At 36.5% G+C, this 21,087-nt stretch overlaps 1 protein-coding gene across 1 annotated transcript; it reads right to left on the reverse strand.

The window, feature by feature from the left end:
* Window positions 1–1,416: 1,416 nt before the first annotated feature.
* Window positions 1,417–16,670, reverse strand: si:ch73-74h11.1 (desmoglein-2.1). Its single transcript, XM_067382909.1, has 14 exons — window positions 16,536–16,670; window positions 14,926–15,033; window positions 13,049–13,207; window positions 12,827–12,965; window positions 11,567–11,736; window positions 11,342–11,476; window positions 11,038–11,223; window positions 7,115–7,782; window positions 5,932–6,074; window positions 5,181–5,402; window positions 3,340–3,579; window positions 3,134–3,252; window positions 2,719–3,030; window positions 1,417–2,274 (listed from the first exon to the last, which is right to left on the reverse strand). The coding sequence occupies exons 1-14, from the start codon at window positions 16,668–16,670 to the stop codon at window positions 1,417–1,419; spliced, it is 3,594 nt and encodes a 1,197-aa protein (XP_067239010.1).
* Between the last annotated feature and the right edge of the window lie 4,417 nt (window positions 16,671–21,087).

A 21,087-nucleotide genomic window follows, 5' to 3' on the forward strand; every position in this document is an offset into this window, starting at 1 on the left:
CTATCTATCTATCTATCTATCTATCTATCTATCTATCTATCTATCTATCTATCTATCTATCTATCTATCTATCTATCTATCTATCTATCTATCTATCTATCTAATCAGGGGTTTAACGAAACATGTACTCGTCTACAACCGTCAATCAATCAGATGACAAAAAACAGTCGGTCACAGACAATCCACACTCCAATCCAGAAGGGTGCGTAAGCAGTAATGCAACACTGTTTGCTAATCACCACAACGGGAAAAAGCGCAGAAAAAGAAAAACAGACAATCTGTGCATAGATATGTTTACATGTAATCGCTCAACTAGTGTTTCAACTGCAGAAAGACATTAGTAAAACAGCCTGAGAATAATATCTAACATAGCTTTATATTTACCTCAGGCAAGTCATTTATGCCTTGTTTCCACTGAGCGATACGGTACGGTTCAGTACATTTCAGAATGGTAAACCCTAATCAGGCTTGCTTTTCCACCGCCAACGGTACGCTTACTTGATAGGCATGGTTTAGCCGGAAAGTAGCAATTGACATCATTCTTGCACGAAGAAGAAAATGACACAGTAAACAACAATGAATAAAGCAGATCTTGTTTTTGCTTCTCGGCTTGAGGCTGTCTGTCACAAGAACACAAGCTTTGCTTGCGGCATGCAACATTCGGCTTTTCACAATACCAAGTATGCAAAGTTCAGATGTCCATGCAGCAGCAGCTGTCGGGAGTTGTGAGATCCAGGCGATCACCGGGCGCTCAGTGCTAATGTACCCCACTGAGAGCAACTGTACCTTGGCTAGTCCTTCTGACATTTGCCACTGGCTCAGATGTCTCTGTAGTGGTTAAAGGCGAGATATCATTCATCTTGTGTATAACGGGCAATCTTTGGTCTCATGAATTTATCATTTTTTCCCAGGCAAATCGTTGCCTGAACCACATTTGTGTGTGGCGCCTCTTGTGTTGTCATTCCCCTTGTAGCACGTGCAAATCAATGTTCTGCAGAGTGTAGCTCCACCCTTTTGGTACAGTACTATTGTACTTGGTACCCCAATGAAAGGGTCCCAAAAAAGTGGTACGGTACGTTTCGGAATTAGGGTAGCATTCACATCTTTTGACAATGGAAACTGCAAAAATTGCGTACCGTACTGTACTGAACCAAACCAAACCAAACCAAACCAAACCGTAGTGCTTAGTGGAAATGAGCCATTAGTGTCCACAGCATGTTAGTTCACTAGAGAGATGAACTCTATCTATCTATCTATCTATCTATCTATCTATCTATCTATCTATCTATCTATCTATCTATCTATCTATCTATCTATCTATCTAGGTCTAATCACTTTTTTGTAAAATATGGCAAAACATTTATAGTCACAGCACTCAGGTGTCATAGGTGCTTGTCTTATTGGATTGTCTCTTATCTATTTAGATGACACAGTATCTTTTAGTTCAGCCTTCACTAATTTGGTACCTAACGGCTCAGATGGTGTTTTCTTTTTCTGTTTTTTGGCCAGTGCTGGCACATCAGTAAACAGCAATGGTGGTCTTCCGGTTTCCTTTTCTACTGCTTTCTCAGGAAAATGTGTCTGCATTAGCAGTACACCTCCAGGCACTCCGATGGGAGATGAGACAGGGCTAAATCCCAGCACTGCCTCCTGTACTTCTGTTTGCAACTGAATCGGCTGATGAGCAGCTACAGGGGCTCCATTTATCACATACATTGCCTGCTGTCCTCTGCTTAGTGTCGCCTGTGAAACGTTTCTGCCTTGCAGTATCAAACCTTCCGTCCCAGGGTTGCCATTTATTACATACAAACCCTGAGTGGGGCTCTCAACAAAAACTGTGTTTGGCATTTGCTGCTCCACCAGGTATAATAGAGGCTGCTGTTGCACGAAAAGTGTCTGGCTTGCTTTGGCCCTCGGAAGTGTGGCTGATTCATTAACCGTCTCGACTTTGGTAACGGAGCTTTGTTGTACCTGTTGTGGAGGTGGAGTAGTTTTGGTAACCTGGATGGTGCTGGTGCTCTCGCTTCTGTAGCTGGTTTCAACTGATTTGACTACTTGCTCAGTTTTGGGAGGGGGTAAGCAAGGCTTTGAAGGATGGCATATGTCCGCTAATGTAAGGAACTTTGACCCAAGGTTGTTAAGGAACTCCAGGTCATCGTCAGACTCAAGGAGGCTGCAACAACCAACAGAGCCAGCAGGGGTGCCTTGACCCTCATACTGATATTCCAGAAGACCGTCTGTCAGGGGAGGCTTTGCTGCAGCACAGCTTGCTTTCTGCAATAAAGAATCAAATGAAAATTCTGTCATCATTTATATTGCCTGGCCACTGTTTTCAATATAACATACGTAAATGAGTCTGGGGATGTCAAATTGGAAAAGCACTATAAAGAACTAAAAAAAGAACTTAATTTAGTACTGAGAGGTGGCTTTATGCGGAATGAGTACAATTATGTGCAATACGCACAATCCACACCAAAATTCAAGCCCTGTTACACCAACAATATTCATCCGGAGACGGGTTTGTGTGTAACTCGCTGTCTGCAGAAAATGAGTATTGGATGCATTTCAGATATGTATAGAAAAATTTATATTTTTGACAACTTAGTTTATTATTTCAGAAGCCTTTTTAAAAGGTTACAATTGAAAAATGTATTTTATATATAAAATTCAACCCGCCAAAGTGTCTAGTAGGAGTTAAAAACCTAGATAATCTCATACCTGAGAGAAGTATTCATTGAGGAATTCATCTCCCAATGCCATATCCCCATAAATATCCTGTTTTTCATGCACGAGTGTTGCAGAGTAGAGAGCACTATTGCGCTGGTTGGCTGTTAAAAGGGTGTTTTTCCGGTACCAAAACCTGCTGTCAGTTTCTGTAAACCCATCATTTATTTCCTGGTTGAACATTTTGCTGTCATTAGCAACACTTGCTTGAAAGGGCATTGAGGATACAGTGTTGGAAACCTTGAGATCCTGGGACAGTTGTTTTGGGGGTATTGTAGAAACAGGACTGCTGAGAAGAAGAACCTCCTATATATAAAATCAAGTCCACATGTTGAAAGTGTGTTTTATGATATAAACTCAAGTTGTAATTTTAAATTTGAATCTGAGTAAATAGCTTCTGGGTACATACCTTGTCCTCCCCTATGCCTTCAGTGTGATATGAAATAAGACATTCTTTTGCATCAAAGGGCAAATCTGTGAACTCGCTCACGGTCCCACACTGGCAGAAGATCAGTAGGAAGGGTACCACTGAAAATGCAAGCAACACAGCGTTTGTATTATAAGTTTTATAAGGATGACAAATGTACAAAAGTGTCGCACACACGGATAACTCACGCAGGAGCAGAGCTGCACCGCTGAGGAACAAGCCAATGGCTGGTGCTCCTATTTTGAACGGGAAGCCACGCTGCGCGGCTAGCCTCGGCCCACATGAGCCTGTTTTCTCACAGGTGCACACTTCTACCTCAAACTTTTGGCTGTCTGGACAGGACAGACCCTGAGCGTCAGAGATCTTCATTGTCAGCGTATAGATTCCTCGCCACAAATCCTCATGTGCATGGAAGCTCACAGTTGTTCCTACAAATAAGAGAGAATTATACTCTACTAACTGCATTCGAGTTTGTCCAGTCTACAAACCCGATTCCAAAAAAGTTGGGACACTGTACAAATTGTGAATAAAAACAGAATGCAATGATGTGGAAGTTTCAAATTTCAATATTTTATTCAGAATACAACATAGATGACATATCAAATGTTTAAACTGAGAAAATGTACCATTTTAAAGGGAAAAATAAGTTGATTTTAAATTTCATGGCATCAACACATCTCAAAAAAGTTGGGACAAGGCCATGTTTACCACTGTGTGGCATCCCCTCTTCTTTTTATTACAGTCTGCAAATGTCTAGGGACTGAGGAGACAAGTTGGTCAAGATTAGGAATAGGAATATTGTCCCATTCTTGTCTAATACAGGCTTCTAGTTGCTCAACTCTCTTAGGTCTTCTTTGTCGCTTCCTACTCTTTATGATGCGCCAAATGTTTTCTATGGGTAAAAGATCTGGACTGCAGGCTGGCCATTTCAGTACCCAGATCCTTCTTCTACGCAGCCATGATGTTGTAATTGATGCAGTGTGTGGTCTGGCATTGTCATGTTGGAAAATGCAAGGTCTTCCCTGAAAGAGACGACATCTGGATGGGAGCATATGTTGTTCTAGAACTTTGATATACCTTTCAGCATTGATGGTGCCTTTCCAGATGTGTAAGCTGCCCATGCCACACGCTCTCATGCAACCCCATACCATCACAGATGCAGGCTTCTGAACTCAGGGCTGATAACAACTTGGGTTGTCCTTGTCCTCTTTAGTCTGGATGACATGGCGTCCCAGTTTTCCAAAAAGAACTTCAAATTGTGATTCGTCTGACCACAGAACAGTTTTCCACTTTGCCACAGTCCATTTTAAATGACCCTTGACCCAGAGAAAATGCCTGCGCTTCTGGATCATGTTCCGATATGGCTTCTTTTTTTACCTATAGAGTTTTAGCCGGCAACGGTGAATGGCACGGTGGATTGTGTTGACTGACCTGTAGATCACGGGCATCCAGTATGGTTTTCCGGCCTTGAACCTTACGCACAGAGATTGTTCCAGATTCTCTGAATCATTGGATGATATTATGCACTGTAGATGATGATAACAATTTTTCTCTGAGAAACTCCTTTCTGATCTCCTTTCAAACACAGCTCCACTATTTTTCGCCACAGCATTGGGGGAATTGGTGATCCTCTGCCCATCTTGACTCCTGAGAGACACCGCCACTCTGAGAGGCTCTTTTTATACCCAATCATGTTGCCAATTGACCTAATAAGTTGCAAATTGGTCCTCCAGCTGTTCCTTATATGTACATTTAACTTTTCCGGCCTCTTATTGCTACCTGTCCCAACTTTTTTGGAATGTGTAGCTCTCATGAAATCCAAAATGAGCCAATATTTGGCATGACATTTCAAAATGTCTCACTTTCAACATTTGATATGTTATCTATATTCTATTGTGAATAAAATATAAGTTGATGAGATTTGTAAATTATTGCATTCCTTTTTTATTCACAATTTGTACAGTGTCCCAACTTTTTTGGAATCGTGTTTGTAGTATGTTTTAAGTGAATAAACCTGCTTTGTCTTTACCATTTATAGGCACCATCTCCCATTTTCCCACACTCTCCTCTTCTATCAGAACAAACTGGAAAGGTGCGGCATTTGGATCAGCGTCCTCATCAAAAGCCGTGACATTTATCACTTTATTATTTTCACAAGTTTGATGATATGTGCTGGTCAATGTGGGGCAGTGGTCATTTGTGTCCTCCACCTTTAATGCTATTGTCCCAGTAGCTGTCTTAGCTGGCACATCTAAAAATGTTGAAAGAAATGTCGATATTTTAAAAGAAAACAACACAATCGATAGAATGAATGTTTGATGTTCAATGATTTAGAACAAGAGTTTCAAGATTGTAACAATACAAATATTAATATAAGTATCTAAAAATTATCTAGATGTTTTAAATATCTAAATATTATCAATTAAATATTTAATAAATATTAGATTCTGTAAATGTTAATGTAATGCAATGATCAAGATGATAAATCAAGATAATTTAAATCAATCTAAGATTGATTAAATATCTAAATATTTAAAACATAATGAATATTTTAAAAACAATATTTAGATACTTATTAACATTTACATATTTACAAATTAAAACAAAAACAAAAAAACATTTAACATCCTTCTGTTACAAAACTACCCAATCCAAACACCTTCAAAAGTCTCTCTATTTTTTTTTTTTTTTTTACATAAATATGTAGCTTTCTGACAAGGTTAGAGTTCAAATTAATTTCGGGCTTGGAACTGATATGAAACATGAAAAATTATGCTTGCCTTGAGTCATGCAGATAATCTTTGCGAAGTAGGTTCCATTGACCAAAAACTTTGATTCTCGATCAGGAAACTTTGTCAGTTTAATCTCAGCAGTTTCTTCATCGATGGTTAACCAGTTATCAGGATCATGACCTTTAGCATACCTGGGTATTCAATTAATGATCAAAACAATAACATGAAAACAGTGGATTATTAAATATAAACAATGTTATTTGATAATCAATTATAGCAATGATAGAAATCAATAATATCTAACTTTATTTACAAATACAATCAATGAATATAATTCTGTATTGAAACTTCATATAAAATCATTAATATACTTAACATTAATATAAAAACTAGCTGTACACTATATAACACTACGTCTTAACCAAATGCGAAGATTCGAGCGACTACGAGACGCGAAAAAATCAATCAAAAACCACATCCAATCAGAAGAGCATGAGGGCAGGCTCTCTTGGGAAACGCACGGCAGCCACAACGAAATGGATGAGTACATAATCAAATTCATAAATATTACATACTTTAAATATTACTTGAAGTACATCAAGAGTGACCAAAACCATCTTTGTCATATAATACAATTGTTAGTTCACAATGAGTTGACAGTTTTTTTTTTTTTTTTTTTTTGTTTTTTTTTTAAAGACAGCATATGTTGGTTAGGCATGTTTTGAAGCACGGAAGCTAGTTTGAGCTGGTTTATGCTAGTCATGAGCTGGTTTAACTGGTCAAGTGGTGGTCCTAAGATAAGCAACTAGCTCCAGCTCAGGACCAGCTTAAGACCACCACTTGACCAGCTAAACCAGCTCATGACCAGTATAAACCAGCTCAAACCAGCTTCCATGCTTCAAAACATACCTAACCACCTAACCTGTTTTTTTCAACAGGGCTAAAAAGGAGAGAACGCAAAATGATATTCAAATGGACATTAGACACTTTTAACAATAAATAAAGCACATAAACAGTACTTGAGATTATCATTGCCATACTTTGTGTTGCTGTTGAAGCCGCATTATCGCAGAAACCATTTCTAAAATAGAATCATAACGTGTCGCCAATCGCAGCTATTTAGGACAAAACTCTGATTAACATGGGAAAGATACCTTTTATCACATGCAGTTAGGACACGAAGTAATGTAATTCATAACTTTGAAAAAGTGACCTTGGTATCAAAGCTCACCTCACATTTTCAGCTGGTTCTCCAGTATCACCATCCAAAGCAGCATATGTGCCCAGCACTATTGGGAAATCTTCATTATCTGGATCTTCTGACACTGGGAAGTCTTTTGAAGAAGGTGAGAATATAGGGCCATCGGGTAGGTTATTTACACTAATCTTAACTGGGTAACCTTTCCCAGCTGGTTTTTTATCAGGCTCAGATCCAGGTTTGCCAGAAGGTTTCGTGCCCGGTTTTGTTCCTGGTTTAGACCCAGGCTTTACACCAGGTGATGGGCCAGGTTTGGCTCCAGGCTTACCATCAGGTCCAATATTACCACCCGCATCTACTCCGACATCCACTCCAGCACCCAGATCCACTCCAGCACCCAGATCCAATCCAGCATCCAGTCCAGCATCTACATCCAATCCAGCACCCAAATCCACTCCTGCATCCAGTCCCGCATCCAGTCCAGCATCCAGTCCAGCACCTACTCCCACATCTAACCCTACTCCTAACCCCACTCCCAATCCTGTTCCCATCCCGGCCCCTGCTCCTAAGCCCGTTCCAGCCCCTGGTCTGTTCTTGTCCAGGTTCAAGTCCAGCTCTAAAGCACTTCCGTTTATAAAAGGAGCTACATTTGATATAACCAAACTAAGGTCCAAGGCCTTTACCTTTTCAAAATCAACAGGCTTCAGACAAGCAGATAGACATGGAAAAGAAAAAAAGGGATATGAGTAAGACATGTCTCAGGGTTGATGACATACAAGAAAAAGTGGTTTTAAAAAAACTATTTTAAAATGCTTGTGCCAAGTGAAAAACATGTACAAAAGTTTAAATAAAATGTTAAATTTAATTTATATTAAAATATTTATATTTAAATATAATATTTATATTTATAAATATTTTCTCAATGCATTTTTTATCATATATACACTGCACAGCATAAATGAGTACACCCCCTCTGAACAAATACAAAAGATGTGTTTTCTTTATGATCACAAATATCACAAAAATTAATGGAAAGAAGGCAAAACTAAAATGTATTAAACATATACATAATATAAACTGATAAATGTATGTCATTAATAGCCATAAAATAGCTAATTTTATTTAAATTAAGGATTGCAGAAATTAGTACACCCTAGATTTATTTCAACAAATGTATAATATTGTAGTACTTATATGCCCTCCATAATTTTGAATTTTTTGGGACGGTGTGTACAAGTTCATGACAAATTGTCACATCTGTCCTGTTTAACTCCTGAATGATGAGCTCCTTAAATGCCCTGATCTTTAATGGGGAGTGTTGCTCAAATTGTCTCTACAGAATCCTCCACAGTCGCTCAAGAGTGTTAAGATTGAGTGCAATATGTCCTTGTTTTTCACTTTGGGGGAATGCATATCCTCATTGTCATGTTGAAAAAATGCCCAACAATGCAGGGAATGAGGAAAGGGTAACATCTTCTGTTTCAAGTTTGTGTATTAAATCACACAGTGGTGTGGGAATTCATTACAGCAATGATAAAGCACAACTCCCTCACACCTTCAGCACTAATACATCCCTATATACTCATACTTCCTTCTTCTCTGAGAAAATTGATAATATCAGAAAGGCGATCAGCACATCCTTGAGCTGCACTGGGGTAAAACAGATCAGATCACAACCTCAGAAAGCAGCTATTATGTCTGTTTTCGAAGCAATTGATGGTAAAATTTTGGAAGAAACAGTACAGCACCTTAAAACATCAACCTGCGCCCTTGACACACTTCCCACATCTTTTTTCAGAAGAGTGTTAAACTATTTAGAAGCAGATCTCCTAGAAGTGGTAAATGCCTCACTTCTCTCTGGGACTTTTCCAAAATCCCTGAAAACTGCAGTTGTTAAGCCCCTCCTGAAAAAGAGCAATCTGGATAACACCATATTGAGCAACTACAGGCCAATCTCAAATCTTCCTTTCATAGGCAAGATCATTGAAAAAGTTGTTTTCAATCAGCTGAACAAGTTCTTAAGCTTGAATGGATACTTTGATAACTTTCAATCTGGTTTCCGACCGCATCACAGCACAGAAACAGCACTCATAAAGATAATAAATGATATTCGCCTAAACACAGATACAGGTAAATTATCAGTGCTGGTTATACTTGACCTCAGTGCTGCGTTTGACACCGTCGATCACAACATTCATCTTGACAGGTTCGAAAACTGGGTTGGGCTTTCTGGGATGGTCCTTAAATGGTTCAGGTCATACTTAGAAGGGAGAGGTTATTATGTGAGTATCGGTGACCATAAGTGCTGCCACTGAGCCAAATAATGAGAAAGAACCAAATTGCATATCACAGCTATGCAGATGACACCCAGATTTACCTAGCCCTATCACCTAACAACTACAGCCCCATTGACTCCCTGTTTCAATGCATTGATGACATTAAAAATTGGATGTGCCTAAACTTCCTTCAGTTAAACAAAGACAAAACTGAAGTCATTGTGTTTGGAAACAAAGATGAAGTTCTCAAAGTGAACACGTACCTTCACTCTAGGGGTCAAACAACTAAAAATCAAGTCAGGAATCTTGGTGTGATTTTGGAGTCAGACCTGAGTTTCAGTAGCCATGTAAAGACAATAACTAAATCAGCATATTATCATCTCAAAAATATTGCAAGAATTAGATGCTTTGTCTCCAGTCAAGACTTAGAGAAACTTGTTCATGCTTTCATCACCAGCAGGGTGGATTATTGTAATGGGCTCCTCATGGTCTTCCCAAAAAAGACCAAAAGACAGCTGCAGCTCGTACAGAACGCTGCTGCCAAGATTCTGAGCAGAACCCGAAAACATGAACACATCACACCAGTCCTCAGGTCCTTGCACTGGCTTCCAGTTGCATTTAGAATTGATTTTAAAGTACTGTTGCTTGTTTATAAATCACTCAATGGCCTAGGACCTCAATACATTGCAGATATGCTCATAGAATAGAAACCTAACAGATCACTCAGATCATCAGGATCAACTCACTTAAAAATACCAAGGGCTCACTCAAAGCAGGGAGAGTCTGCTTTTAGCTGTTACGCCAGCCGCAGCTGGAACCAGCTTCCAGAAGAGATCATTTTAAATCCAAATAGCAAAATTATCTGTTTTTACTGTTATTTCTATTCCTTATGTTCTATTTTTATTCTTCTTCTTTATGTAAAGCACTTTGAATTACCATTGTGTATGAAATGTGCTATACAAATAAAATTGTCTTGCCTTGCCTATAAGAGCTTTACTGACTCTGAACTTTACTGTGGGAACCAGGCACTTCCCACTGTACTCCTCCTCTAGCAACACCAGAACATTTTGGATGCTGTTGGATCCAAAATGATAGATTTGGTCCCATGAGACCAGAGTATTGATTCCCAGAATCTATATTTTGTAAATATGGGCTTTGGAAATGGCTAAGTGACTTTATTGTGCTATGGCTTCAGTAGGTAGTTCCAGTGAGAACAACAACCATGCATGTCATTTCTGCAGGCTGCATCTTACTCTGTGAGATAAACAGTCACTCTTTTCGTAGCTTTTGCTGGCTCTGAGACACTCGCTTGGTATTTCTCCTGCTCTTTGTCTAGCAAAAAAATCCCTCATCACTAAATTAAAGCTTAAAATGAAGGCCTGATTATTTCAGGGGCCTTGTCACAGGTCCATTGTTTTTGAATTTCTATATTACTTTTGCTATATTTTCACACTTAAAACAATGATTTGGTAATCCTCTTGTACCACTGTCCATTTGTAATGTATTTTTTAATGAATTGAGAGATTTTTTATTTTATTTGTTTATTTGGATCCCCATTAGCCACTATCTAGATAGTGGCTAATCTTCCAACACTGAATTCAGAGATGTCAAGTCATTGAGCCCTTGACAAATAGTATAATATGAAAGGGTGATTATATCCATATAAGAAAAAGCATTCACCTTGACAAGTTTTAGAATTCCCTCATTCGTTTTAGGGTCCGTTTCAATAGTGAAGAGATCATCTTCATTTCCTTTGATAATATCAAACACTGCCAGCCAGTTATCAGTGAATTCCAGATCCTTGTCCAGGGCTTTAATTCTCATGACAACCACATCAGTCACACCTTCATCAACACTGCCTGAATACTAACAGAGGAAAAAACAACTGATACTATAGCACAAAAAAAAACAAAAAACAAAAAAACAAAAAAAAAACACTTATGTCATTGAATAACACAGCTTGCAGGACATTTGAAGATCTTACCTGTTCTTTCTCAAGAGTGGGAACATTGTCATTTATGTCCAAAATATGAATTTGCACAGTGCCTGTTCCTGTGTTTCCAGATGGAGCTCCATACATATCAGCTCCCTGAACTATTAAAGTATATGTGTCGTGTCTCTGTAAAAGAGAATTGGCCAAAATCCTGAATTCAAATGATCATGCAGTTTAAATGTTATGCAGTGCCAGTTTCCATAACAGTTAGCCTACCTCTCGATCCAGGTTTTTCTCCTTCACATAGACTTTCCCAGTTTCTTTATCTATGGAGAACATATATTTGGAATCCGCTGGTGTTTGTTTTACTATACTGTATGCTATTTTGGAATTGATAGTGCCCGGCTCGTCCGCATCCGTAGCTCTTATCTGCATGACAGGTGTTCCTGTAGTTTCATAAGAACATTGACAGAAAAATGTGTCATTTGTATTATGTATTTAGAATAGGTGGGTGTATGATAATGTTAAAGAGATCCTATTATGTCCCTTTTCACAAGATGTAATATAAGTCTCTGGTGTCTCCAGAATGTGTCTGTGAAGTTTCAGATCAAAATACCCCACAGATAATTTATTATAGCTTGACAAATTTGCCCCTATTTGGGTGTTTTTGTGTGTGTCCCTTTAAATGCAAATGAGCTGCTGCTCCTGGCTCCCTTTCCAGAAGAGGGTGGAGCTTTAACAGCTCAACAACAACAAAGCTGGAGAATCTCACGCAGCCAAAATGAGGATTGTCAGTAACGGTGTTCAGCCTTACATTGTTCGACACTGATGGAGAGACTCAGGAAGAAGTTACAACTTTTAGAATGAAACTGGACGTTTCTAAATGGTTAGTGGATAAATTTATGTAGTTGCTGTGGAGTTGATTCAATTCATCGACTAGAATGTGCCGTCATGTTCATCTTTTGTGCAAATCCAGCATTGAATTGACCCTCGTTTGTGAAGCAGTCCGGCATAAAATGATGGCATGACAACAACACTCTACTACAACAACTCTTCCTCTTAAAGCAGCCCAACATGGCCTCAACCCCTTTGTTGTGTGTTCTCGGGGGCGGGGTTTATGTAAATTTTATGGGTTTGTGATGTCACCAACCCGGGAAGAAGCTCATTGTAGTCCTTAAACAGAGAATTCTTTAAAAGAAAATATCTCCCTTTGAACTTTGAGTGTCATAACTTTGCAGATGTTGTTTAAGCTCAAACAGCAACATAACACACTTACTAAAGTTAGAAAAGTGAAATCATAATCAATTTAAAACACAATAACTCACCTATAACAGGAGTAGCAACCATTAACATCATCAAAAAGTGTGCTATTTTAGGCTAATTTACTAACAATGAATAAAATAGCATTGTGTTTTTAAATCATAACCTTTTAACCTGTAGAACAGAGAAAGCTCTGTGTTTAAGGAAGTTAGGAAACTGCTATGGTTGATTGGGAAAACAGGAAGAACAATGTGGTAATAAATTAATTCAACCCACCGATCTTGCTGCTTTCCTTCACAGATCCCCTTTGTAATTTGAATATTGGTGTGTTATCATTTTGATCCTCAACTTTAATCTTCAGCTCAATGTTTTCTTCCGCTATTGATCCGTTACGAAATTTTGCAATGCCAGTCAACTATACAGAAGAAAAAATTAGAAAAGATATGTGTATTTCAGTCATTATCATCATTTCATTCATGAACCTGAGGCACAACTCACGTTGTATAAAGATGTTTTCTCTCTGTCCAGCAGGCCGGTGACCCTAACGAAGCCATTTTCTGGATTGATTACAAACAAATTATATGGTGCCTTGTCAGCACCATGACCTCTTAGTCCATAATCCACCATCTGCCAGTTGATATCTTTATCAGACCGGATCTAAAAAGAAGAACAAGACAATATTGAGAACATTAGTGAATGAGTATTTAAATGTGTGAACGTAAAAATGGTCACCTTAGCAAAATTTCGGTGAAAAAGTAGGTCCATTGTAATAAGCAATGCCGGTACATGACCGGACTTAAAATCACCATGAAATCAAAATGGACAATTCTTTTTCTTTTTCTTTTTTTAATGGAATATTGCAGTGTTTATTATAAATGATTTATTTGTGCACATCTTGTTTTTTTTTTTGTTTTTTTTTTTTTTTAAATCTAATTCATGTGCCCTCATAATGTTTAATCAAAATAATGTTTCCCTATTGCAGGGACATCTCTTCTGTTCTCTGATGACGTGTTTACTAGCGCGAGGGCGGGGCAACCTGTCACTCACATGACATCACACCAATAGCAAACCACAACCATCCAATCAATTCCCGAAACACAAAATCAAGCCCCGCCTACATTTTTTCTTGCTCGAGAAGTTTCACTCAGGTAAATGTCACAATATAAAAAAGAAAAGACCATTGCAATTCCATTTTATGCCGACTTTAACATGCAAATAGTACCCATTTTGATTTAACTTTCATTTATTTCACAAATGAATAGTAAAAATCCACTGAAAAAACTGTGTAGCTTACCAATTCAGGTTAATATTTGCATGGCTTTATAATTATGTTGGTAAATCACCAACAGTCATCATAAATGAATGTTATAGGACAAATGTGCTTTGATGTAGCAGCCATTACATCTGATATGCTAAAATATTACAAACAGACACATCACTCAAAACTAACAGCTCTTGTGGTTCATTTGGGAACATCTAGGCTACCATTTAAAAACCATATATATATATATATATATATATATATAAATATATATATATATATATATATATATATATATATATATATATATATATATATATATATATATATATATATATATATATATCAACAGTTCAGTTCAATACCTGTATAAAATTCATCAGTTGTGCATACATACTGTACATACAGTGTATTTGTGCAAATGTACATGCAAGTGCTATGACAAACTCTCTCTAAAACTGTAGAGTATTGTTTTACATTTTTCACATCTGTGTGCAGTTTAGCGTGTATGTGACTTATCATTTTATGTTTGTTTGTAGAGTTACTACACAAAAATAAAATTTTTAGAATAATTAAAATAGTTTTGAATGAAGTGTTTGCTTTTGAAACATATGTGTGATGTTTTGCATGTTGTGTGCGTGTTTGGTTTTGTGTGAAGAGTTTTGAGAAATGGAGCCATTGTTTCCATTTCAAAAACAGTGTGTAAGCAATTTGAAAAAACTGTAAATACGGGTTTTAGTGAATGTGTGTTTCTCAGAAAGAGCAGTCAGAAAAAAAACAACAACAAAAAAAACAGTCTATCTTTTCTGGCGACAGCCCTGTATGAATGCACTATTAATTAAGTGTATGCAATTATGTAAAAAAATATAGGCCTAACTGAAATACATTTTTAAAAAATGCTTTCAGCTTTTGTTTTGCTGGTCTCAGGAGGATTAATGAGCGGTATGTAGGGCAGCTTGAAATGGCTGAAAATGCAAAGCTTTAAGAACCAGTAGATCCAGATCTCAAGTTTTTCAGGTGCTTGCACAAACAAGAAAAGATTGACGTTAGGACCACCCAGTGCAAGCATATGGAAAATATGTCTGGGTGTGTACAGAAAAACTAAAATGCTTACTTTTGCCACATACTCCTCTTTTGTGTAGTCAACATTCTCATACAGCCTTGTTGGTGGAAGAATCCACTCTCGTTTCCTTCGATCAGATCTGCTGTTGGCTCTTGATGCCTAAAGAATTAGATTTTTTCAGAATGTATGACATTAAGCACATATAACATTTTTTTTTAACATACATTCAGTATTATTTATTATTACATATATGAAAAATGTATTATTCTATCTGTACTCAACAGTACCTCTAATCCTACAATTAATGTGAAGATATTTGGGATTTTGTTTTTGTTATGATCATGAGTTGGAGTGCCCTGTTTAGCCACCAGAGGGCACTCCAACATGAACTTTTGTCACCTGTCTGAACTGCATTTCCCATAATTCACTCCTGGACTCATTATCCTCGTTTCATTGCACCCAGCTGTTTTGTGTTTGCTCATTAGGTCTATTTAGTCTCAGTTGTTTCTGCCTTTGTTTGTGGTTTGTTATATTTTGTTATGTGCATCTTTTTTACCTCTGGCTTTCTGTTTGTGGTCTGTTTCTTGGATTTTGACCCTTGCCTGTTTTTTGGATTGCTCAATAAATGGATCCTAACATATTGTTTTTGTGTGCCACCGTGACAGTTTTTATATGTTTTAGTGACTAACTGTTTATGGTTGGCAACTGTTGATGTTGATAAAAATAGATCCAAATGCTATTTTCTCATGTGTGAACACTAACAACAATGTATTATGGACTATTGGAGCACTGGTGTATGTTTTGTGAAAGCAGATCTCTTTCTCTCTATGCTTGTACATGCTTTTCGTGACAGCATACCAGACGTGTCAACAGTATTCGTGCTTAGAAACTATTTACACAGTACCAGTCAAAAGTTTGAAAACATTACTATTTTTAATACTTTTGAAAGAAGTATCTTCTGCTCATCAAGCCTGCATTTATTTGATCAAAACTACAGAAAAAAAAAAAATATATATATATATATATATATATATATATATTAGTAACATTATGAAATATTGTTACAATTTGAAATAATGGTTTTCTATTTTAATATAATTTAAAATAGAATTTATGTGATGCAAAGCTTACATTTTCACCAGCCATTACTGTCTTCAGTGTCACATGATCATTCAAAAATCATTCTTATATATGCTGATTTATCAATGCTGGAAAAAGTTGTGCTGCTCAATGCCTAAGTTCTGTCATGAAACTCTATTGTGATGATAGAAATGTGTTTTTTAACCTGTGATACCTTTTTTCGGGATTTTTTGATGAATAAAAAAAAAAAAAAAAAAAGAACAGCATTTATTTAAAATATTATCTTCTGTAACAATATACACTACATTTCAAAAGTTTGGGGTCAGTAATTTTTTTTTTTTTTTTAAAGAAATTAATACTTTAATTCAGCAGGTGTTGAAGCTACAATTTGTAAATTTTTCACCACTAGAGGTCGCCTATTCAAAACAAAGGCGTAGCTTGATGACGGCGAGTTTGAGCCTTTACAGTCTATGGTTTGAGCACGGAATCTTTGGAAATGTCATCTTCACCTCACACAGTCAGTAGAAAAGAATCGGGATGGGACTCGAGCAGAAATTATGTTCATGGATGAGATTATTAACGTTGCTGTAATATGAAGCAGCGCAGGAGCGATTGCTAATGAACGCCTCGCGAGCTGTGGAGCTCTTATTATGCCGCAGTCGCCGCTTCCACTTCTTCCGGTCAACCGTATGAGGTAACACAGCGCTGTTTATCATATAGACCCTTTTCACATGACGTCACACAGCTTCCGTTAGGACTCGAAGCAGTGTATCTTCACTTCCGTCAGCATAGTGGAATACTAGCGCGACTCGAATGAAGTGCACTCAATATTTGTACATATGCCACAAATGTGGTTAAAGGATGACTGTAGTCGCCCAATTTCATGTAAATTCAAGGTGAGGTATTTGGCAGCCGCAGATCTCAAACAAACTTATCGATCGGTGCGATTTGCTGCTTAAAGTCGGAGGAGTTGAATACGTACTGAAGCCATACATGCACTTTGCTGTCTTTATTGCAGATGAAGCTGTTTATATATATATTTGTGAAATAAACGCATGTTTCCAACATTTACGTGCAGTAAAAAACTATTCATTCAAACCTTAATGCACTACTTATTTCAGTGCCTACTACAGGCCTATGTACAATGAAGATCAACATAAGCTTATTCTTTTTAAATATCAAAGTCTATTTTTATACTTTTATTTCGATAAATATGGCATACATAATAATACAAATTGTGTTTAATATAATACTATTTCTACATGAAGACTGTTAATGTTGTAAAAACTGACTCATGTACATGGCATTTTTACCATAGTAAAAAAAAACATTGTTATTCGTCTCTTTATTGCAGAACAAGATCGTCGCATACATAAATATACAGAGGATTTACAACAGTAACGTTACTCATTGTTAGCAGCAAATGAACAAAATCAAATTATTTCTCCAGGGAATAACATTAAATGAACACATAGGCTACTTCCGTTTTGTATTTTCAATACACTTCTTACAAATTATACAATCTTAATATATTGCAGCAGTTCAGTTTAAACTGGTATGATGTAAAATTATCTCAAATCTTCACACCGTTAATAATTCTTCGGAGTATTATATGTGGATGTGTTACTTCCAGATGTCCATTATTTGTAAATAAATCTCACAAGAACAATATCCATTATCATATAGCCTACCAATTTCTAAAAATAAAGATTTTTTTAAAGACAATATTCTTGTTATTCCAAATAGGCTAACAGATTTGTGTGGACACACAATCGTTGTGATAAAACTCAATTCAATGACAACATTGCTAAAGTTTCTGCTCTTGGAAACCCCAACCAAAGCAGTTACAGAAAGGAAATAATAAATATCATTACCAGAAGAAGCCGACTGTGTAAATCCTTGCCATAAACCGTTCGCATTTAAAGTTATTAAAGCTTTTTCCCGAGAAGTCGCCGGCGCGAAGGTAAGACGGAACAACTGATACACTGCTTTGCTGATAGGCGGAAGTTAACTGACGTCATTGTGAAAAGGGTCTATTAGATACATGTTATAACGTTACTCTGTGCGTTCGCTCGGTGGCTGCTGTGAGACACTGTTACACACTGCAGTAAGATAGATCAATTTTACAATATCATAATAAAAAATGCTGGATGCTTGTGTTGATAAATGGCATGCAATGTATTTTATGATGGAGAAAATGCTGTATTAGCTACTTGATAAAAGAGTGTTTTTTTTTTTTCTCTGAGGCATGGTAAAAGCATGGTAGCTAAATCAAGAGAACTAGACTTAAACAATAAGACTTATTGTAACAGAATTTTTCAGTATGAAAGTAGGCCTACTATATGTGTTGATCTATATACAATAATTCATTTTCTGTCTATAAATGTAACCTAACAGTTGTTCCCTTAATAAAACATGTAATATATTAAAGCGTCTTTAGTGTTTCCATGGTTTCTACAAACCAAGGATGACACGGGTATGACGCCATTGACAGGCGACTCCCGGACACGTCCCAGATCCTTGGTTAAAATCGCAACTTTCTCTTTATTTACAAACAGCTAGAAAGATTTGGGATATTTTAGATACTCAAGTGAACACAATATATAACACTTGCCTAGTGGTTTTTGGATATTTTACTGCAAAATTCGTACATATTGTAGCTTTAAATTGATAAAAAGTGGGGGAGAACCGGGACGAAAATAACAAAACGTTTTTTTTTTCAGAGCTCTGACAGCATTTGCATTTCAAGTTATGACAGCACGTTCAGCATGCAAGCCTTGACGAATATCATGTGATTTCGTCATTGTTTCCTGCAGTTAGGTCCGGAAAGCAGTTTTTGAGAAATAAATTGCTGAAGCTGTACCTTTTTTTGTTAATTACAAGTTGTGTTTCTCATTTTCTGTATCACAATAATGATCAATCTACAAGTTATTTAGTGCTGTAGTGCAGCTGGATTGGAAACATGATTACTGTTAAATTATGTTGAGAATTTATATTATGCTAATTTAATTTAATTTTCATATTGTTCATACTGTTGAAAAAATGTTTAAAAAAGATTCTAAACAATTCAAGTTTGTACTGTTGGGTTACTTGTGAAACATTTGATGAAACTGAAATTCTCAATTTAAAATGAAAATGTAATTTAATTAATATATATATATATATATATATATATATATATATATATATATATATATATATATATATATATATATATATATATATATATTGCAAAGATAAAGGACTAAATATGTTTGCAGTTACATAGTAACAAGGTCATAGTTAAATATATTGGTCCCACTTTATATTAAGTGGCCTTAACTACTATGTACTTACATTTAAATTAATAATTTGATACAGTGCACTTATTGTGTACATGTTTTTACATTGTACTTATATTTTAAAAACTCCTGCATGTAATTACATCTGTAAATAATTTCTGTAATTACATTTATAATTACACTGTTGACCCATCCCTTACACCTTAACCCACCCTTAAACCTACCCATACCTCCAAACCTGTCCCTAACCTTACCCGTATTCCACCTCAAAAGCAGCAAAATTGTTTTGCAATTCAGTATGAACCCAATAAGTACATTGTACTTATTTTTTGATGTAAGTACATAGTAGTTAAGGCCACTTAATATAAAGTGGGACCGGTATATTTAATAAAAACAAGACTAACAAAAAAAAATCTAGCTTGATTTGTTATGTTGCTTTTGTCCCAACTGATGGGGTCGAAAGTAACAATGTGCAATTATACTGAAGCCGTATTTTTACAAAATACCACCTGGTATTGATAGACCACACTAGTGAATTATTGACCACAGCAAAAATATATCGCTGTCTAAAACAATACCTTTTAAAATGACATTTTTGTGAAAAAATAGTAAAGACTTGTTAGATATTGTTAGAAAGGATTTCTAATTTGTTTAAATACTGTTCTTTTTACTTTTTATTCATCAATGAATCCTGAAAAAAAGCTTCACAGGTTCAAAAAATATTAAGCAGAACAACTGTTTCCAACATTGATAAAATCAGCTTTGCATCACAGAAATTGTGATAAAGTATATTAAAATATAAAACCTTTTTTTTATTATTATAATGATTTCACAATATTACTGCATTTTCTGTATTTTTTATTAAATTAATGCAGGCTTGATGAGCATAATAAACGTTTTTCAAAAAGGTTAAAACTAGTAAAGTTTCCAACTACTACAGGTACTATATATGTGCATGCATGTGTGTGTGCATTTGTTTGTTTGTGTGTGTTTACTGTAAACCTTTCCTCTGTACTGTAAACTGAACTAGTACTGAATGTGCTGAGGTGACAGTAATGTCTTTTTTCTTTCTGTCTACTGTAAGAATCCGCTGCTGTAGCACAGAGTGCAAGTTTAAACTTGAGACTGTGATGCCCACAGGCATTTTTATATTAACAGTGATTGGTGTTAGATCCCTCTATAGGCATAACAATAGGCCACAACAATTAATGACTGTTATAATACTCATTTTACTATAATGATGTACTTGCTTACTTGTATATATTATATTTATATATCAAAATAAACTTTTGAGAACTGATCAGACCAAATCTATTTCATTTAACACTGCATAATCTCATACAAAAGCTTTGGGAAAAAAATATGAAATAGTTTCTGTTAATGTGATCAAGTGTGTGAAGTATGTATAGTATGTGAATAGTACAAGTGTTTGCTTAAGTATGTGTGAAAGAAACCAAATTGAGCATGTGAGAATATCACTCACCGCAGTCCTGCACAGCAGCAGGACCAAACATATTCGTCCAAGCCGAACGAGAGACATGACAGCTGTAGATCAGGTGCAAGCGGTCAGTTCTTGTTTCTCGTTGTCCTTCTTTTCTTTCAGTCCTGAGCTGCAGATCAGAGCTGTGCTTGAGGGTTTGAGGAAAGGGTTTGAAGTGGGGGGCAGGTTAGGCTACTGATCACTTTTTTTGGGTGGGGCATCTGAAAACTTTCACCTGTACACACCCAAGAGCGAGAGTTTTCTGCTGTGGAGGAGCCCCCTACCACCTCTCTCTCTCTCTCTCTCTCTCTAACTCTCCACCCTTCATTTTTTATTCACATTGTGTATGAAGGAAGCTATACAACAGATTTA

Source organism: Chanodichthys erythropterus, chromosome 4 (genome assembly GCF_024489055.1).
Source record: "Chanodichthys erythropterus isolate Z2021 chromosome 4, ASM2448905v1, whole genome shotgun sequence".
Taxonomy (NCBI): domain Eukaryota; kingdom Metazoa; phylum Chordata; class Actinopteri; order Cypriniformes; family Xenocyprididae; genus Chanodichthys; species Chanodichthys erythropterus.

Excerpts from the sequence above, each read along its gene's own strand:
- si:ch73-74h11.1 (XM_067382909.1), bottom strand. The coding sequence starts at position 16,670 with ATGATAAACAGCGCTGTGTTACCTCATACGGTTGACCGGAAGAAGTGG. Across the intron at positions 13,208-14,925 it reads AAGAGGAGTATGTGGCAAAA|ATCCGGTCTGATAAAGATAT; the intron begins GTAAGCATTTTA and ends TCTTCTTTTTAG. Across the intron at positions 3,580-5,180 it reads GGAGATGGTGCCTATAAATG|GAACAACTGTGAGCTTCCAT; the intron begins GTAAAGACAAAG and ends TCTTATTTGTAG.